Below are 19,492 nucleotides of genomic sequence, written 5' to 3' on the forward strand. Positions count from 1 at the left end.
TAAATAATTTAAACACGAAAATGTAGAACATACATTGAACTATTTATTTTAATCATTTCTTAATGATTACTTTGTACTTATAAATGAAAGCATTTCAACTTCATTTATAATTCATGTGATTTCAAAGACTTCTTATGTAGTTTAGATTAAGGTATTGTCACATTTGAGTAGACTTCAGTGCATTTACACACGGCAGGTCTATTAAAAATGTAGTAACCATTTGTGACAGTGAAACTACTTCAATAAGAAAATTAAACCCTTGATTAAGTAACACCTGTACCTTTGTCTTTCTTACACTAATGAGTAACTAACTTGTAGCTTTGCTTTTATATAAACAGGAAGAAGAATGCTATAAATTAAATCTAGAAATTCCACTTTGAAGAGTAATTTCATTTTTAAGAGAATTTCATTTTTAAGAGTATTTGAGGCTCTTTCTTTTAGTTCTTGTGCTTAAACTGACATACCCAAAACCAGACAACATGAAAGACTCCCTGGCTCACTTTCTCCCCTTCAATCCTACTGACAACATGGAAATTAAATACTAACGTAAGCAAAGCTTGACAAGCAATATCATGAAAATCTTCAAGGTTACTGCAAACGCATTAACTCACAGTATTTGTACATGGCCTACATACCTGCTTTGGCATCTATAAAGTGGACTGAGCAGAATTGGAAGTTTCATTTCAAGTAAGTGGTGCAGATGGCCTGGAATTAGCTCCTGAAGTGCCTACGTGGGGACATCCCTGTTCCTGATGGGCCTGAATAAAGGCCTCCAGGACTGCACAATGCATTTTGTTCCTTCTTTGAGCCTGGTCAGGGACATAGGGGACCATGTAAGTCTGCTGTGCACCAGAAAAAGGCATCTAACCTGCTGATGACCAAATCTCTATGCGTTCTTGGGCAATGCTATATATCTGAGAGAGTACTGAGCTGAACTCAAAGACTTTTTGCTTACTTTTATTCAAAAATATCAGCTATGAAAAAAGATGGACTACGCCTTTCACATATAAATATGCTACTTAAAGTAAGTCTCTCTTAAGGAGGAGGAGGTACAGGCCCATGGTCATCCTTAGCCTGAGGAAACTTAAGCCCATGTTTTCTCTTTCCTGGGATATTGCCCTCACTAGTAGGCAAAGGGCTCACATTGAGTGGTGGCACGTTCTGATATTCCTGTGAAATTACAGCACTGCAAGAAAAAAGAAAGTAAGATTTATGGGGTGAGCAGAAGCAACTCAGAGGAAACCCCACTCTGTACTGGTGGTTAAAGCGCTTCCTGACTGAGGGAAGACTAGGCTCTGGGCAACATACACATTTAACTTACATCCTAGCCTAACCCACTGCAATTTGGTTGCCTGCCTACACTTTACCATCACAGCGGTAATGGGACTTGCAGAAATGAATGGGGCATGGGCTGGAAGGCATATCCTGCATGTTGTGATTGAGATCTTTTTTGTGCAGAAAACCAATGGAGAAAACCAGTGGAAGCCGATGGTACTTGGGAGAAATGAAACAGATTTGAAAAGAATTCATACCACAGAGCAATCAAGTGCAAAAAGTAGAGCGTAAAGCTGGGAATCCTAGTCTCTTCACAGACCTTCAACTTCAAATGGTTGTGTGACTGGAGCGATGAGGAAACAAAACCAGGGAATTAAATACAGGGATTCTATTTCTTTGTCCAAGCCTGTGCATTTCTTGGGCTAGCTGAAATAAAGACTGTTTTTTCTTTTGTTTTTTTTTGTTTTTTTTTTCACTTCTAATTCCTACAAAGCTTCTGTGTTTGTTTACTTCACCTATTTTATGCCCCAGAAGGGATAAACTGTAAGCTTAGAGTACTAATAAGACCGGAGTTCTGTGAAAAGTGCAAGCTTCTGGGAAATCTGAGGGTTTAGCTGAAAGAGTAACGTAAAGAGCTAACAACCTAGAGACAAGACAAAGCACAGGAAGACCAAGGGAAAAAAAAGCAGAAAACATGCTTAGAGCCAGTATAATTTCAAGGGAAGCTTAAGTATGTATAAACCTTGGGTTATGAGCTGCAAACCAAGAAGCTTGCTCCATATTTAGCTGTGAGCTCCATCAGGGCAATGTGACAATTTCTAACAGAGAGCTACAAGTTAAAAATACCAAATATGCTGAAATGGACTTTGTGGCCTGAGGGTCTGCCTTATGAGAGGAACAGTGTGTGATCATCCTTCAAGTTAGCATGCACATAATGTATTCTCTGATCAACACAGCACTTTGTGTCTTTGCCAGAGCATCACTACTACCATGAGCAATGTGTGTCTGCCAAAGGAACAAAGGAGAATACTGGGGGTCTTTTCTGCCTGCATGCCAAAGGGATCCCTGTCTTGAAATGGCAGGATTCCTGACTATATCACAGTACCAGACACCATCTTGGTGTCGTATTGTAATAGTGTCTTTCAATAGAAGAGATTTAGCATCTCCAGTATTTTTTTTGTCAAGAAATCTCTAGTGTACCCTATGCCTAGTCTGCACTGTTTTATTTACTTATGCATTTTGAATTAATCCATATAACAGACACAAATACTTTCTAAATTTTCATCTTTTCATCCGGTTTGGAATCTAATTTTCTCCCTGTGTAAGGGTCCGCATAGACTTCTCTTCAGAATACCACAGCAATTTTCCTTAATTTGCCAAAAAAACCCACCTTTAATTAACAGTACTGACCCTTAAATTGTACAAAGACTGTAAGTAGTCAAGAAACAGAAGCTCAAAAGTTGTAATGGTAACTGAGCTGTGAGGAATCCTTGGTTAGTATCAGATGTAACAAAGATTCATGTTAACAGGGTTATGCGATTCACAACATTCTGTGTTGCTAGCAAAATAATTTGCTTTTTTTTAATTGAGTTCTCTCTTACCCAGAAAAAACAGCAACCAGATCATTGAAAAGATCCACATTGATTTTAATGCAAAATGATTCTCTGAGATCTTCCATACCCAACTGTTGGGAGTGAAATATTGTGGTCAAAGTATACGCACAAAAGAAAGCAGACCTTAGAAATGTAAAAAATCCTTTGACACTATGTCACAGTATTATTGTAAGATATTCAGTTAGGATTTCAAAAAATAGCAGTTACCAACCTCTGAAAGGTAATAATTGCTGAACACTGTTTTGGTAGTTCACCAAAACATCCTACATGCTTGCTTCTGCAGTGTCACCTCATTCCATCTAAGTAAACTATGAATTCTGATGTTAAAATGATCTTTTTGTCATGTTTTTTGATAACCTTTACTATAAATACTCACAACTTTTAGGGCCACATATTCTTCCACAGCTCGTACTACAATGAATATTGTCCTCCAATACTTCATAATTTAATGCCTTCTCTTTCTTAGGAAGAAACTCCCTGACTGTGGCTGTCATCTTAAAGGACTGTCAATTTTGTGTTCAAACACATATATATTTAAAATGTTTAGTGAAAGGAAAAAAATAGAGACAAATACAATGCCAAACTTACACAAAAAACCCCCAAGAATTAAGAAGCATCTATTCCTACAGTAGTTGTGTCAGTTATAGCTAAACATCAGTCAGCTGCTACTAAAATGACTCCTGTTTTTATCCAGATGTGTCTACTGTGATACAATTTGTCAAATATAAATCAATAAGGTTATACTACTTTTACTTTCATCTAACAAAAAAAAAAAAAGATGCAGGCTTTAGAATGCTGAAATTTGTAACGAATTCCATGGCAGCTCCTGGACACATTCAACAGAAAGGGAAAAATAAAAAAAAATAAAATGATGCTAATCAGTGCCATTCTTGCTGATTAATTCTAAATGGGTTTTAGTGTAGCCCTGTATCCCAACAAATAGAGCACCACCACTGCCATTAAAAAGCCTGGGGGCATGTCAAGTATTGTCTGAACTTTTCTTGTTCTTCCTGGAGCTTTATTTAGCTTGCTAAATGACAAACCAGCTATTGGCTGATGTGTTTAACTTTTCCTCATCTTTGTGGAACCATATTCTTTTTATAGATGGCAGCAGCAAACAGTTATTCTGTACAGAATGATGTACTTATTATCCCAGCATAACGATGCAATGCAGAAGAACACAGCCATGGCAATGAGAGAATGGTTTAAGCATCCAAGCAGGAGACACTGGATGCAGTGCAGGGGAGCACAGGTCTGGCAGGGTCAGTGAGGGGCACTGAGGATCCCAGAGCTAATAAAGAATACACTGATGCCCAGTTAAAGCAGTGCAGACCTGGGAACAGGACAAAACTAGGTTCTAGGATAACAAGAACTAAGGTATTTATCCAAATTACATAAAACAGTTCATATATAGTCAATTCACTATTAATTCATCATTATTAATTATCAATAATTATGTGGTGGTAATTTAATATTTATTTTTATAATTAACGTGATTAATAATATTTAGAGAAATTATTGTTATTAATAAAATACTGATTTCCTGTTCTAATATTGATTAGGTATGTGCACATTTTCAGTTGAGGGCATTTACTGGCAAACCTGCTTTTGATTAAATCCCATTTACATGAATAATCCTGTTGATTCAATGAGATTAATGATGTACAAGTGAACACAAAAGCAGGAATTTAGTCATGTCTGAAAAATATTTAGATGCTACACCCTGGCGTGCTTGGGTTCCCCTTCATGTCTTATTTATGACAGAAATTCTTTTATTGTATATTTACTGTACACGTTATGTTATCAGACTAAAATCTATTTTTTGCAACACTTCAGATTTCACATGGACAAAAATCCATTATCCAAAACCTTAGAAGCATGGAATAGGAGATAAATGTAAGAATGCTTCATTCCCTTCACATATTTCATCTGCAAAACAGCCAATAAAATCACACTTTCACTCCAAGCACCAGAAAATACCTGAAGACAACATGGATTTGATTTTCATCAGAACTTTGGGGGGAAAAAAATGTTTCAGGTTTAGCAGTGATGGCATAATCTATATATTTTAAGTACCTGTATGATAGTGATTACTGAGCAAACTACAAACTTTGACATGTTTATCCCCATAATATCACCAGAAGGCAAGTCACTACTGTTACAACAGTACCACAGGGAAAAGAAGTGATGCACTGAAGCTGTATTTACAAAAGAAATCAAATAAATTTCCGTGCCTCATCATCACTTCCAAGGCCTAAATCCAAAATGGAGACCTCCAAAATGTTAATCCCAGGGCAGGCCACACCTGCTGGTGTCCAAGAGCCATAAGAGACATGCATGAGGTGCACACAAGGGTCTGGGCATTCCCTTAGCTGTGAGAGGTAGCAAACTCCTGAGAGTCATTTGCACTGGTTTACCAGTAAGGCCTAATCCAAAAGGTGGTCCTAGATCACACCTGCTTGACCAAGCTTTGCACGAACGACAGCCAGAGATGGTATCCTGCTTTTACAATGGCATCCTCTTTTTATAATCTGCTGCCAACTCAGACCTGAACACCCTGTAAACAAGTGCAGCACCTGGAACAATCTGGACTCGGTGGCTCTACTTCTCAGAAGGTTCTGTCTGGTCAAGGAATAGGAATATTCTCAATTTTTCCCGAATTTGAAGCTGTCCCAATTTTTGTGGATAAATTGAAAATTCAGTGGATTAAAGAGAACGAATATGTAATAATTTGAACATTTATTTACAAGACAGAAAAACATCAGTTCCAGGCCCAGCTCCAATTATTTTTAAGTATATGACATTATCTCAGGACAATAGCTATAAACTTTTCTTATGATCGTAATTCTGCTTCAAGAGGTGAAACTCATACCTATTGCATTTATGAACCCAAATAACAGCTCAACCAGCTGAAGCCCTATGGCCCTACACGTAACTCCGACAACTTTATCAGTTGGGATTGGCTGATATTCTACCCTTGGCACCCTCCTCCCTCCCAAGGAGAGTGAACCTTCACATTACTTTCTGTATTATTATTGACTTCCTAGACATTTGGTGCAGACGGGACCAGCTGGACTAGGCTCTGTACTCACATTACACCTGCAGTGCTGAACATTTTTCCTCCTCTCCTTTGTCAGTGTGAAGTACATCTATCAACCTTCAAACCTAACAGTACGGAGCATCTGTATGTGTGCCAATCACTGCAGACATCAGCCAATGCCACAGAACAAACAAAACACTTCCAAGGATAAAAACATAACTCATTATAATTCAAGCTGAAGTGCCCAGCTTTGCAGACAGTTGACATCTTCTATGCATATAGTACAGAAGGGACTGCAAAGGATATATTCATAGGATAGAGAAGCAAACAATGTATGAGAAAAAGTGAATCGTTTAGGATTCAAAGAAATATTCCACACAAAATCTTCAGACGTAAGATTTTCCAAAACCCTTGGGAAAAAGTGTTCGTGCATGAAACATGTACAAAATTATTCCTCACAACCAATAAATAGCATGAATTAAGTTCCCTGATGTTCTAATCAGCACTTTAAGCCCTTTCTAGCTGCACTACAGGAATGAGTTCCAAGGGCTCTGCAGACTCATCCCCGAGCACTCTCTACACGCCTTCACAGCAATCTGCACCACTCTCTAATGGTCAGCAGGAAGCCCTGGATACACACGTATCTTGGACTCTATTTTGAAGGATCCGCCGGTAATACTATAACCAAAACCTGGTGTAGCTGCCTAGAAATACGATATGATGTAACTGGCTGCTAACGTGTGGAAAAGAATGGGCAAGGGTAACATGTATTGGGCACTTTTTGATAGACTTTGCTTTGTTTTGTTTTGCCTAAGCAAATCTAAACTTGGTTGAACCAGCACCACTGTTCCTCTCCAGCTCTTTCTTGTGCCACTTTTTGATACCAATGGAAGCTCAGCTGGGCCTTCATAGAACGCTCACCCAACATGAAGACCACCCAACTAAAAAAAACCCAACGTGAAGAGTTTTCTGCTTGATTGGTGTGCTGACATAGCTCAGTGAAGGGAAAGAAGTGAAATCAGAGCCATCTTAGCAGCAATGTGATCTCAGATCCTCACGAACAACATCTGGTAACATACTTCAGTTAATTTCCACTTAACATAAGGTATTTCCTATGCCAGTTAGAGGTGGTAAGGTTGGAAGTCCTGCTAAACATTTTCCCCAGCTAAGAGGTGGAGAATTGCTTTCTTGATCCTTCATCCCCTCCTCTATCATCCCTCACAGCAAAGCCGTCCAATAGCACACAACTATCAGCTATAGTTGAAAGTTATAAACCATTCTATAAGCAAACACTGTCTCGGCATAACTGATGAATGAGCAATCATCACATGGAGAAGAACAACAGGAACCAAAGCCAGCTCCCTATGTGCTTTACATCTCCTGAGGAATAAAAGAGCAAATTGGTGAAAATTGCCCAAAAGGGGATGACACATTGTTCTCCCTGTTGTCAACAGTTTTCTGTCAAGCTACCAAAAAATGGACGGTATTCAAAGTTTATACTTTTTGTTGTGTTTTTGCCATTTCAAGGAGACATAAATAAAATTTGAACTGAAAATAGTTTGCTTACAAATTTCAGTTGCATGCATTTTCAGCACCATCAAAGAAATACTAACTTGAGTATGTCGTATGCCTTGTTTCCCCTTCAGATAATGAAGAAGAACAAAAGCCAGAAGCTGAAGTACAGCACATAAAGAGATAGGCTAACCAGCTAAAAGAGACGCAAATGCAGCAAGCAGTTACAAAATTGCTTTTTTTTAAGTGCATCTGCTTCACTCTATCAAATGTCAAGCATGGTTTCAAAAGTAAAACTACAGAGAAAAAAAAAATCTTAAGAAGTTTGAAAGGATAGATTTAATACAAATTATGAAATAATTTGCTTTTGGTAGAAGCAACACATGCTATCGCTGTTTCACATCTCTTTTGTGGGCTCTAATCTAATCTTCATTTAGACCAAATTATATTGATAGCACAGGGAATTTGCTTTGAGTAAGGACAATAATTTGGTTGTTGCAGAGTAAAGTAACGACGCTGGTCTCGTACACTGTTATTATAGATTATTTTTATTATTATAGATTGTTTTTATTAATTTTGATGTTGGCTAGTCCATCAGAAAAATGTGTCAGTAATTTGACAAAAACTTTATTTATAACTTCTCTAAGAGATTAACAAAACTGAGAATAACTGAAAAATTTGACTGTCTCGCTCTTGAGATTTAACTAGCATCAGAAAGGGCTCAAACTCTGAAATATTCATAAATCAGTGATGCATAATTTGTAAATTTGTACTTTATATCATGTACAACTTCCTCTATCCTAAAGAGCATTTTATATTTCTTGTTAACAGTGAATGCAAATAATGCTCAATGGAATTCTGCAGTGACCTTTGTTTTATTACAATTATTGCATATTTAGAAATGAACAGCTAAACTTCAATTTGAGAACTACAACAACTTTGAGTTGGAATCCTTTGATAAAACACAACTGAATAAACTTCATAAAATTAATTCCCTAAGAAGAGGAAAAGAAAGTCTCCTCTGAAAATTCCGCTGTGTATACCAACACACAAAGCAGATTTTTCCATGCTTTTGCAAATAGAAAACTAAACAAAACAGCAATATGGGTAGATTTGAACAGAAGAGGATAAATTGCTTTAAAAAGAGCACAGGAGCACCTATTAAATGTAATAGATCATATAATCACTGTATTATATATAATCACTGTATTATATAAATGTATAAAATATAAATATGTAGGTATAAAACACTGTATAATAATAAGAAATGCAGTACCTGCATTATGTCATAATATAATTCCATGTAATGTTGCTGAGACCTAATAACTGAAATCCCACTATGTAAACAGAATCACCATTAGCTTGTGTTAATGGCTGTTCTACACCTGAACACTGCCACATTTGTCAAAAGCACAAGCAAATCAAAGGACAAGGTCTAAAATGCAGTAAACATATTGCATACTCTGTCCACCCAGACAAAATATAATTGAAGTATTTCAAGACAAACGGCACAGCTTACTAATACGAGAAAGGCAAACAAAAGCGACGTGACTGGTCTGAGATATTTGATGGTACAGGGCTTGGTACTATCGAGCACTTGTTCACTGGACCCAGCAGCAAGAGAGTCAGAATTCTGTTCCTAATTTGGATATTCTTTGACTTCAATCTGAAGTCACTTAATTTCTTTATATCATATCCCCATTCTTTATCGATGTTTTCTATTTACGTTCTGTGCTCTTTAGAGTGGAGGTCTCCAGCAGCGTTCGTCCCCAGCTGAGAGCAGGTCTCCACAATGTCTGATGCGCAACAGTGCACATAAATAGAGGTTTAATTCAAGGAAAAATGGCAGTCTGGGGAACCAAAATCCTGGGTTTGGTTATAACCCAGCTTCCAACATACTATTTCATTGAAGCCATGGGCTCATGAGCAAGCAATGGGTTCATGCAAACCGGTATTCAGATCCTATACATTTGTGATCTCACTGAAGGCAGGGCAAATATTTGACGACAGTAGGCTGACCTTTCCCACAAAATAAGTAATATGCCATCTTGTTAGCTTGAGACGTTCTGAACAAAATGCTGATAGAATCTGTGATGCCAAAGAAATTACCACTGAGACATATATATATATATATATAACCAAGTACATTTACTAATAAAGCATTTAAATAACTGGAAGCAAAGCCATTTATATAGGCTTTTCCCACTAGAAAGGAAATTGTCTTGGCATTTTCCTTTTTTTAAGATATCAGAAAATTCACTTACTGATTGATCCAAATCCCACCAAATTCAGTGCACATATACGAAGTGCTGATTACTCTTGCACACAAACTTCTAAACTTTACATCAAAAGAAAAAGTTTCATAGTGTACTGAAGTAAATCAAGTGGAAATGATCAATACACTACAAACTGAAGTACAATCATTAGTGATAATAGCATATATTCCTTGAAAACAAAGGTAGTGCTTATTGATTAAAAGAGATTCTGATCATTAAGGTTTTTTTATAGTGCATCATTTCAAAAAAAAGAATCTGAAATCAAACTTGCATGGCTCTGATAAAGCATCAGTGGTGAGTGGTCCAGAGTGACCCAAATATGTGTTAGGAATATAAATGTTTAGGTTAATAATTTTCTTTTAGCAAAGTCAAAGAGGGCATTATATGAAGCACACTGGAATCCATGGGAGATTTTGAAACATTTCTTTCAACTGGGAACCAGACACATAAAGAAGAAACCAATGTCTCTTACTGATTTTATGAAAGTTTACACAAAGATTTTGGAAATGAACATTTTAGGAGGAACAATATTAATGTAAAAAATTATTTAAAGTGAAATTATTTTTCTTTACATTCTAGATTTTCACTTAGATCAAACTGCTCATAACAGTGTGTAACAAACTGCTCATAACTGCTCGTAACCTGCATGGTAACATGTTATTTTAATATATCAGATTGAAGTTTTTAAACAGTACTTTATAAGTCATAATGAAAAATACCTTTCAGGCAAAATTAAAAAGCCTGTTCTTCCTTAGTGGCCACCTTCATTTCTCCCCTTGAACTCATGAATAAAAGAACCACTGCAAGCAGCAGGATATAAAAATTATTAAGAGTCTTCCAAGTATGTTACTGTATTAATTCAATGTTCTGGGCAACAGATTTATTTATTTTAGATTTTCTAAATTTTGCTTTAGTCTCAAATAGTTGTTTCACACTAAATATTAAATATCCCTGTAGAAGCGTAAGGTCGTTAGACTCCATTTTGTAATTTTTGATCTTCCTAGACAAATCCTGCACTGATTTAACTGTTTAAATCCTCTGATGGAGCCATGCTATGACGTGTTATTACTGCCTATGGCTTTGTGACTAGGGACGTCCAGCCTTCTCAGCCAGCTCGTGCACTCTGGGTATGTGATGAATATTATAAATTCATCTTAAACGTGTGCAACAGGAGGTGGGCATTCATGGAACCACATATAAATAATAAATTCATCTTAAACATGTGCAACAGGAGGTGGGCATTCATGGAACCACATATAAATAAATGCATACATGCCATGGAAGCTTTGCAAAACTATCTACATCCTGCTATTACTCAACACTGTGTCATAAATTATTGTTTTAAAGAGACATCTATTATAGGAAATCCTTGTTTAAGATGTCCCTGTTGATTTCGGATCTGAAATCAGGGAAAAAAAATAAATCAGTTCCTGAATACTAAGATGCTGGTACACAGTGAGCTGTTAGAATTTGTGACAAAGTAGACCAATGTTACTTTTCCACCCTACTTATTAAAAATCCCTACTAAAATCATTTTAGACTGACTGAACAAGACACACAAGCCTGGAACTCCAAATGCCAAGACTTCATTAATGTGAATATCTTTTTTTCTTCTGTTGGATGAAAGTAAGAGGATGAAAGAATTATTTTCCTCGTTTTATGAGGGCCCCTGTCAGATATGGCAGTAAACCACAGGGGAAAACTCTCTCTTATTTCCTAAATAACTGTGATAAAACCCCACAATAATATTTTGACTTTGTAGTAGTCACAATAACAAAATATATTTTTGTGTTCTTATTATCATCATTCATAAAATTGAATGGATTGACTACATGCAAAGGCCTTACAAGTCCAAAAAAGTTGGAACTGAGCCCTGTTTTATTGACAGAAACTTCATGAGATACTTCACTCACAGCACCAAAGATCAAGAGGACAAATTCCCCTGAGCCCTTAAATTCTGGCCCCTGCCAGAGTGTTCATTGAGATCTATTTGCTTTGATCCAGGCTAAGCACCTCAGATAGAAGGCTGTGGGAAAGGATCAAGATACAATGAAACTAGGTCTTGGTGCAAATGTGGCAACTTTGAATATGGCTTTAATCAGTGACACCAAAGATGATCTGCCTATGGAAGAAATGCCGATTAAACCACATATTTCCAAACCATCACCTTCAAAAAAAAAAAAAAATAGTTACAGTTTCCTTTTTTGACCTAGTTCCTTTTATTGTTCAACACTCTTCAGCACTTTGAGAAACACAATCATCCATTGTACACTTGTCACATCTTTTGTAAAATGCAACACTTTTTTAAAAAGGAAAAATAATGACTTTAATCCATTTTTCCTAAGCCATTTATCATATTCAAAATTGTAAAAATCTTCAGGGGTTCAAAAAAGAAACAGTAGGCTTTAATCTAAATGCTCTCTATTTACATTATCATTCTAAAATGTGACTGGAAATAGTTTTTGGAAAAGATTTTGCACTTCATACAGTGAAGCTTGATGAAAGCAAATCTGAAGGATGGGAGGGTGTGCATAATCCTGTAGAAAGCTGTCAGGTCTTTGCAGTTCCTTCCTAAAAGTCACTGCTAGGCAATGTCAGTACCAAACCTCAAAGTAACACAGGAGTTCATAAAACACAATCTCACCAAGTCTGCAGCACTCTCACAGTGACAGGCAACCGCTATCCCCCTTAAAACTCAAATTACACTAACAAGACTGTACTTTTGGTTGCCATTATGAACTCTAACAACAAGAAACCATTCTCTTAGTTGTTGGTCAACCTTATTTTTGCTAGCTGTGCCAATCTAACTTGAACCAGATTGCTTGTGAAAAAAAAAATTTCCATTTCTTGCCTAAATGTTTGCTGACACAAGTGATGAATTGCGTTATGTTTGTGGCAGGAATATTCTACATTTTGATCCCTCAATAAAGCCTCCAACTGAACCAAAAACCAGCTTTATACATACAAATACACTGAGTGATGCGCTTGATAAATATGACTATATGTACAGAAAACAAAGACTGAACACATTTCTCTTGCAGATGTTTGGCCATCTCAGGAAAGGGGAAAAATGATTTAAACACTGAGTGGAAGACAAAGAGCATAATACTACTGAGAAGTGCCATGAGGCTTAATTTGCTGACTGATTATAACTTTTAGTAACAATCTGATGAACAATTTTCAAGTGCATTAAAGTAACTAAATAAAACATTGAAATAATTGCATTACTGTTAAAATTCTCAGCAACACCAAAAAAAGCCCTCTCAGTATACTGACAAACAAGTGAAGGAAACGTCCACCTACCAAACAAAATTCCCCCCCCCCCCCCAACAATGCCGTTTCTCAAGCTGATATCCAGGAAAACCCGCAAATAGGGGCAAGAATTAAAATATGTCTGATATTGGAAGCAAAATATGCTGGAAACGTGTTTCAAAATTTAAGGGGGGGTGTGGGGTGGTGGTGGGTGTAATTGTTTGCCCTAAACTGTTCTTTCCACGAAGCACATTTCAGAAAGAGGTGTTTTATATGGGAGACACGCATCCCCCTGGAATTCACGGTATTTTTGCGAGCGGTGCGAAGGGCCCCCGGCGGCTGGTGCATCCCTCGGTGCGAGCGCTCCCTCTCCCCCAGCCCCACCGACGAGGCGGTACCCAAGGAAGGGCACCAGCGCCGGGGGGATTTTGGGGGGGGGGGGGGAGGTGTGGAGGGGAGGATGCGCCTTTCTCCCACGGTGGGAGTGACTCCCGCAGCGCTGGGGCCGCGGGAGAAGCGCCGCCCTCCCCGCCGCGGGGGCCCCGCTAAGACTTACGCGGCGCGGCCCGCCCCACCGCGGCTGCGGCTCCTACGCGCCTTTGGGTCTGCGGCGTTTATATTTCCTAAAGGGGGCTCCCTGGCTTCCCCGGGCCCTGGCCCATGGCACACAGGACGGAGGTGGAGGGGGTGCGACCAAAGCCTCCCCCCGAACTTTTACGGCCCGCTGACGGGCGGTGAGAGCCCCTGCGCACCCGCGCAGCGCCCTGCGCGGCGAGCTGAAGCGGCCGCCCCCGCGCAGCGCCCGGGGCTTCTCCCCCCGCCGCCCCGGGCCGCGTCTCTGCCTGCTGCCCCCCGGGCTCCGCGACCGGGGCTGCCTCCGCCTCCCAGGGCACTAATTATCTCTAAACGATGTTAAATACCGTCCCTGTCGCTGCACAGGCTTCTCTGGGAGGTTTTTTTTTTTACAGGAGAGGAGCTTCCCTGTCATTAAAGATCGGTGTGTTTCCTGGGCTCCGAGCTGTTGGGTGCTGGGAGAGGCTCTGACCTGCAGGACGCCAAAAGTGTCCCTCGACCCTTCCTTCCCCCCCACATCCCGGCCCTGCCCGCGGCCGCTGGCACCGCGGCAGCTGGAGCAAGTTCAGCTTTTCTTCTCCCACAGCACTGGGGCTTGGCTGCCCTTAAAGAAAATCCTCTCCTAACAACGTGTCAATGTTACATTCCTCCACAAAGCAACTTCTATTAGGGGGGGGCTGGGAGCTTGGCGCTGCCTCGCCACAGACTGGGAGCTTTGTGGCTATGCAGAAAACAAGGAGAGAGGGAACATTTCCTGCATTAAAATGCAATACCCTGGGCTTGATGATTTATCCCTTGCCGCAGGGGCACATCCCCCCACCCTGTTCCCGCATGGCTGTTCTGAAGGACCCCCTCGCCCATAGGCTGCAGACAGAGGCCCCCATCTAATTTCAGACTATGCTTTCTCTGCCTTTCACCTCCCCTCGATGCGCTTCCCAAAATCACGTCAGGAGGCCAAAACAGGAGGTGCGAAGCAGAGGGGCTAGGCAGAGGCTGCAGCTATAATTGCTGGACCCTTGTCTTCCCACCCTTCCACAGCCCTCCTTTTCCAGCAGGGACATGAAGCAGCTGCCGGGACTATCACATCAACCACCCCCTCACTAATATTGCTATGAGATTCCAAGCCTTCATCTCCTGGAGGCAGAGCTCCCAGCAGGTCAAAACAGCATGTCCTGCCTCTGCATGGTGCCTCACACCCTCAGGCATCACAGGCAAAGGGTTCACCCTGAAGAACTGCATTTGTTTTTGGTTTGTTTTTAGGTTGTTGAGGTCTGGCAGAGTGCAGACCAGGTGTCCTGACCATGGTAAATCTCCCGGTCTTTTAGTCAGGTTGCCCACATGCCTTTGGAAATGTTTTCCTTGCAAAGTCAAGGGATTGTATCAAGAGGGACAAGATTTTGTAGTCGGGTCATTGCAGTAAAAAGGTGACAAGGGGGAGAGTGATTCCTGCCTTGCCACCTGTGGGCATTACTGTACATGGGGGCTGAAAACAGATGGAACCTACTTATGAGGAGTTTCAACAGCCCTCAGCAGAACTATATGCTGAAAATTCAGCCACTTTAGAAATGAAAACGCAGCCCTCCCTGCCCTGAGGGAGTGTGCATCTTCTCCAGCCCTTTTGCCTCATCTAGAAGCGAGCCGGAGTAGAGAGCAAGTCAAATGAATGGGAGTATCGAGGAGAGCCGGCAGCAGCACCTACATACCGGTGTGGGATTCAGCCCCCCCTCCAAGAAGCACCTACCTTCTTTTGGCGGCCGTTTGGCTTCTCTGGTGAGGTTGCAGACCTGGGTGGTTTGCAGCTCCTGGGTCAGGCAGCCCTCCGTCTGCTCGTTGAGGGGCAGCACCACGTTATTGAGCAACACCAGAGACTGGTCGTCTATTCCCCATTCTCCCAAATGCTGAGGGCAGGTGCATTTTGTATACATGATCCCACAGGACTCGGTTCTCCCGTTCTCGGATTTCAAGCAGCTCTCCAACCAAGTGCATAACACATGACACCCAAACTGGCTTGGGCTCACCTTGTTCAACACCAAAAACTCAAAGAAGGATTTTTGGTCGTCTTCTTTTTTGTGTAATCCCGGGAAATCGATAGGATAGACGCGGCGTATCTGAATAAAATTCTTATCATACTGCAGAAATACAAAAGCATTCTTGGAATCGCAGAGCTGCATTATAGAATGGTTATTTCTTAAAAGATCCTTTATTTTTTCATGGGAAAAATGATCAAACTGATAAGCCAAGAGGGAAAAGTTGGAGCAGCTGAAGTCCTTTTTGGAAAATTTCAGGTAAATACTATATTTGGTCGGATCTGGATTTTCCAGTGTCCAAGTGCAGTTTGTGAAGTTTTTAGGAAACATTTCACTTACAGAATACGATCCATAAATGACCCCCTTCACCAACGTGGAACACCAGAAGTCTTGGGCAGCATTAAATCCAAACATAACCAGTAGATAGGTGGAAAATATATAAATCAGCAAATTACGAACAGCCTTCATCCTATGTCATTTGGCCTGCAGGAGATGAAATGAAATAAAAATGCAAGTAGAATTCCTCACGCATTGAAAACCAAACTCCTTCCAACATCCGAGCCAGCTGTTTTCAAGCTTGCAGTTAGAGCCCCTTTCAGAAAGAAGGGCAGGTAATTTTTATTTTATAACGCCAGGGACGGGTTCGCTGCCGTGTGCACAGCGCCATCACGTGGCCATGGCCACCGCCAAGTCTGCCACAGCCAAATTAAAAAACAACATCTATTAGATTATTAATAGGAATGTCCTCTCCTGTCTAGGATGTAGTCATCATGGCGTGGACTAGAACCGCTCAACTTAGCTAAAAACCTAGGCGCCTTACCCGGCGGACCAAGAAAAAGGAGGCTTATTTATTTATTTCTTCAAAAAGTAAATAAGTAGTCTGCTATAGTCATATAGCTGCATATACGATATGCACATGCAGAATTTCACCGGAATAGAACAAGAAAGCTAGCAGCATCTGTTGGTATATATTGTTCTTCTATTAAGTCTGAGAAGTAACTGTGAAGAATTACAGCCATAATTTAAAAACGCACAAATTATTACTTGCTACAGATGGAACACTGTCTCCCATACGCCTACATGCCTTTGCCCTGGCCACCTGGTATACAGAGGTCTCTATAAAAAGAAAACCCAGGCGAGAAATACTGAGATTAATGTATTAATAAAATTTTGAGACTATCAGAGAAAGAAACAAAGACAAACGGATGAAGCTAGTGCTGGTCTGACACTACCACAAAGTGCAGGCTTTTTAAGATAATTTCAATGTGCTTCAGCCTCTAAAGATATAAAATGGATCATTGTATTAGTATCTACAACCAGTAGCTCTATATAGCTGGTAGTGCTACAGCAGGATCCCTGCACCTATTGGACTGCACTTGCCCTCTTATTACGAATATCTTGTACTGTCTGATTAGCTCCCATGTTTTGCAGCTTGAATGATGAAAGGCTTATTACATTCTCTCTGCTAGTGTCTCCAAATAAAGCTGTTTTACTGCACCTGTCAGCCGTTACAGCCTCCACATGCTCTGTGCTCTTAACAGTGGCCTAGGTTAATAAAGCGAACCTTAGTAATATTTACCTCTATAACGTTATCCAAAAAATTCAAATGGAACGTTTTCAGCATTAACCTTTGAGAAGTTGCTTATCTCTTAGAAGTGAGTAGGTTTTCGCCTTCTGCTCTTAAACGCAAGCACACAGAAGTGATGCCAAGCTAATTTCAAAACTCTCCTAGATTGCAGTCTCTTCCACTGTTGCTCTGTAAGCAGGGGCAGGCATACACACACAGGCAGCGGTACTGAGTTTTGATGTGTGTCTTTGCCTAGCTTTTCATCTCCTCACCAAACAGCAAGGCATCTTCTGTCTCCCATTGCGTAACGCACAGCAAATCACTGGATTAAGCTCCCTTGAAGAGATTTTCGTATCTCCTAGATTATAATTCAAACTCTGAATCTTGAAATGGGCAAAGCAGCACCAACTCTAACCCCCTTTATAGCAGAGGTTTAAAAAAAAAAAAAAAAGGCAGAGCTGCTGCCGGGTCTATCCACACCGTTGGATTTTCTCCTTTCTGAGCGTCCATCTCAATGAATAACACGGTCCTCCTTCTCCAAATAGGGTCAGTACAGCATTTAAGGTTTTAAAAAGAGAAACTTATCGGGAATTCTGGAAACAATTTCCCCTTTGCTGAAGCACTTTGCAGGCAATGCAGTTCTGCGCAGTGTTATTCAGGATGGTGTAGGCGTTGAAAGCCAATGTGACAATAAGTGTCTAAATTAGGAATTCCACCCATGAAAAGGGATTAATTTTATAATCTCGAAGGCAAAAAGGGGGCTTATTTGCTTTTCTGTTTGAAAAGGAAAAAAAAGGCTCTGACTTCTCCCATACTATGTAATATTTGCACTAGAAAAATAAAGACGTCTGCAGTGGTAGGCTGTTTTCTATGAAGAAACATAATCAAATAGCCCTCATTTTAGTTGTGCGTTTGTTCATGCAAGACTACTGAAACACAACGTTGCCTTAATCTCTCCCTGTGTGCATCACACACACATGCACACACACACCCGAATTGAGTGTGCCGGCAGCATTTCGTTTAGTTTGCAGTATTGCTAAATACGAGAGTGAATCTGCTCACTGAAAGGATCAGGCACTCCGATTAAAAAGATCGTTCTTTTCCATTGAGGAGGGAATTAAAGAACGGCCACAGAGGCTTAAGGTTGCCCGTTTGGGAAGGGGGAGAACCCTCTCCAGCTGAAAAGCAAACGGGCGTTTAGTTTGGATATTCCCCAAACTGATTTTCTAGGTGACACTGTAGTTTAGCCGAACATAGACGGCGCCATCACTCCACTTATTTTTCCCCCCAACAGAAGACCCACAGTCTTCTCTTATTTTAACTTCCTATTAACCTAACATCCCCCCCCCCCGCCCTCCAAAATTACCCCAATCGTGCACAAACCTCAGGTTTTCTCGGTCGCGCTGGAAATGACCCTCAGGGAAGCAGACCTGTCGCAAAACGGACTTCTCTAACTTTTAAACTGCAGCGCTGAAGTAAATGCGGAGATCATTTTGTATGTGCTGTCTCTCTCTCTCTCTCTATCCTTCAGCAACAGCCTGTCCCCCTCCTCCGCCGCCTCCTCCCCGGAATCCCAAGCTAAAAGCTCTCCAGTTGTAATCCCTGGAAATGGGAAATGGAAATGCCCCGGGCACCCTTACCTTCCACTCCGAAAGCTGTCAGGCTATTTCTCTAAAACACTAGCACCACAGGCACACGTCCCAACAACAGTGATGGAGAGATTCCCCTTCTGTCGGAAGCACCGTTTCCCATTTTCCCCGGCTCAGGTTCAAAACCAAGATTTAAAAAAGCAGCAGAAGATAAAAAACGCAGCGAGAAAACCCCCGCACGCCTCACACACACCCTACCGAGGAAAAAAAAAGCAGCTTTGGCTCCGGATCCACCAAATCCAACCACATGAAGGGAACGAAAAGGAGAAAAAAAAAAAAAAAAAACCAACAAAAACCACCTCAAACCAGCGAGACTGCAGGGGGAAAAAATGGAAGTGGTTGAGCAAGCGAAGGTTTTTTTTTTTGGTTGTTTTTTTGTTTTTTTTGTTTTTTTTTCTAACTTGAAACAAAGTCTCAGCACAGCAGCCCGATGAGCGGCGATGCCAGGCAGGCGACGGTCTGAGGAGGACTAAGGCGCTAGTGCAGATTTGTTGGTGGGTTTTGTTGTTGTTGTTATTACTAATAGACTTATTCCTCTTTCCTCCCTCCTCCTCCTCCTCCTCCTCCTCCTCCTCCTCCCCCCTCAGGCACTAATGGCCGGACAGCGGCGGGGGGGGGGCGGGGGGTCCTTGGCTGCCGATGTCGGGAAGCGGTGCGAACGCCGGGCGCGCAGGGAGTACGGAAGGAGAGAGAGCGCGTCTCTGCCGC

General features: G+C 40.8%; 1 protein-coding gene across 5 annotated transcripts in view; it reads right to left on the minus strand.

Annotated features, from left to right (window-relative positions):
- The window catches only part of ADGRB3 (adhesion G protein-coupled receptor B3), a 466,080-nt gene extending 446,837 nt beyond the window's left edge, over positions 1-19,243 (minus strand). For 3 of the 5 annotated variants that reach the window (XM_054196749.1, XM_054196748.1, XM_054196745.1), the window contains exons 1-2: positions 18,776-19,243; positions 15,283-16,051 (exon numbers count right to left, since the gene is read on the minus strand). In XM_054196749.1, the coding sequence (XP_054052724.1) occupies positions 15,283-16,036 (754 nt within the window). In that variant the 5' untranslated portion in view covers positions 16,037-16,051; positions 18,776-19,243. Of the gene's footprint in view, positions 1-15,282; positions 16,110-18,518; positions 18,613-18,775 lie in introns of those variants that run through there. The other 2 variants (XM_054196746.1, XM_054196747.1) reach the window with 2 other exon arrangements.
- Positions 19,244-19,492: the final 249 nt, after the last annotated feature.

The sequence above is a fragment of the Rissa tridactyla genome, chromosome 3 (assembly GCF_028500815.1).
Source record: "Rissa tridactyla isolate bRisTri1 chromosome 3, bRisTri1.patW.cur.20221130, whole genome shotgun sequence".
NCBI classification, from domain to species: Eukaryota; Metazoa; Chordata; class Aves; order Charadriiformes; family Laridae; genus Rissa; species Rissa tridactyla.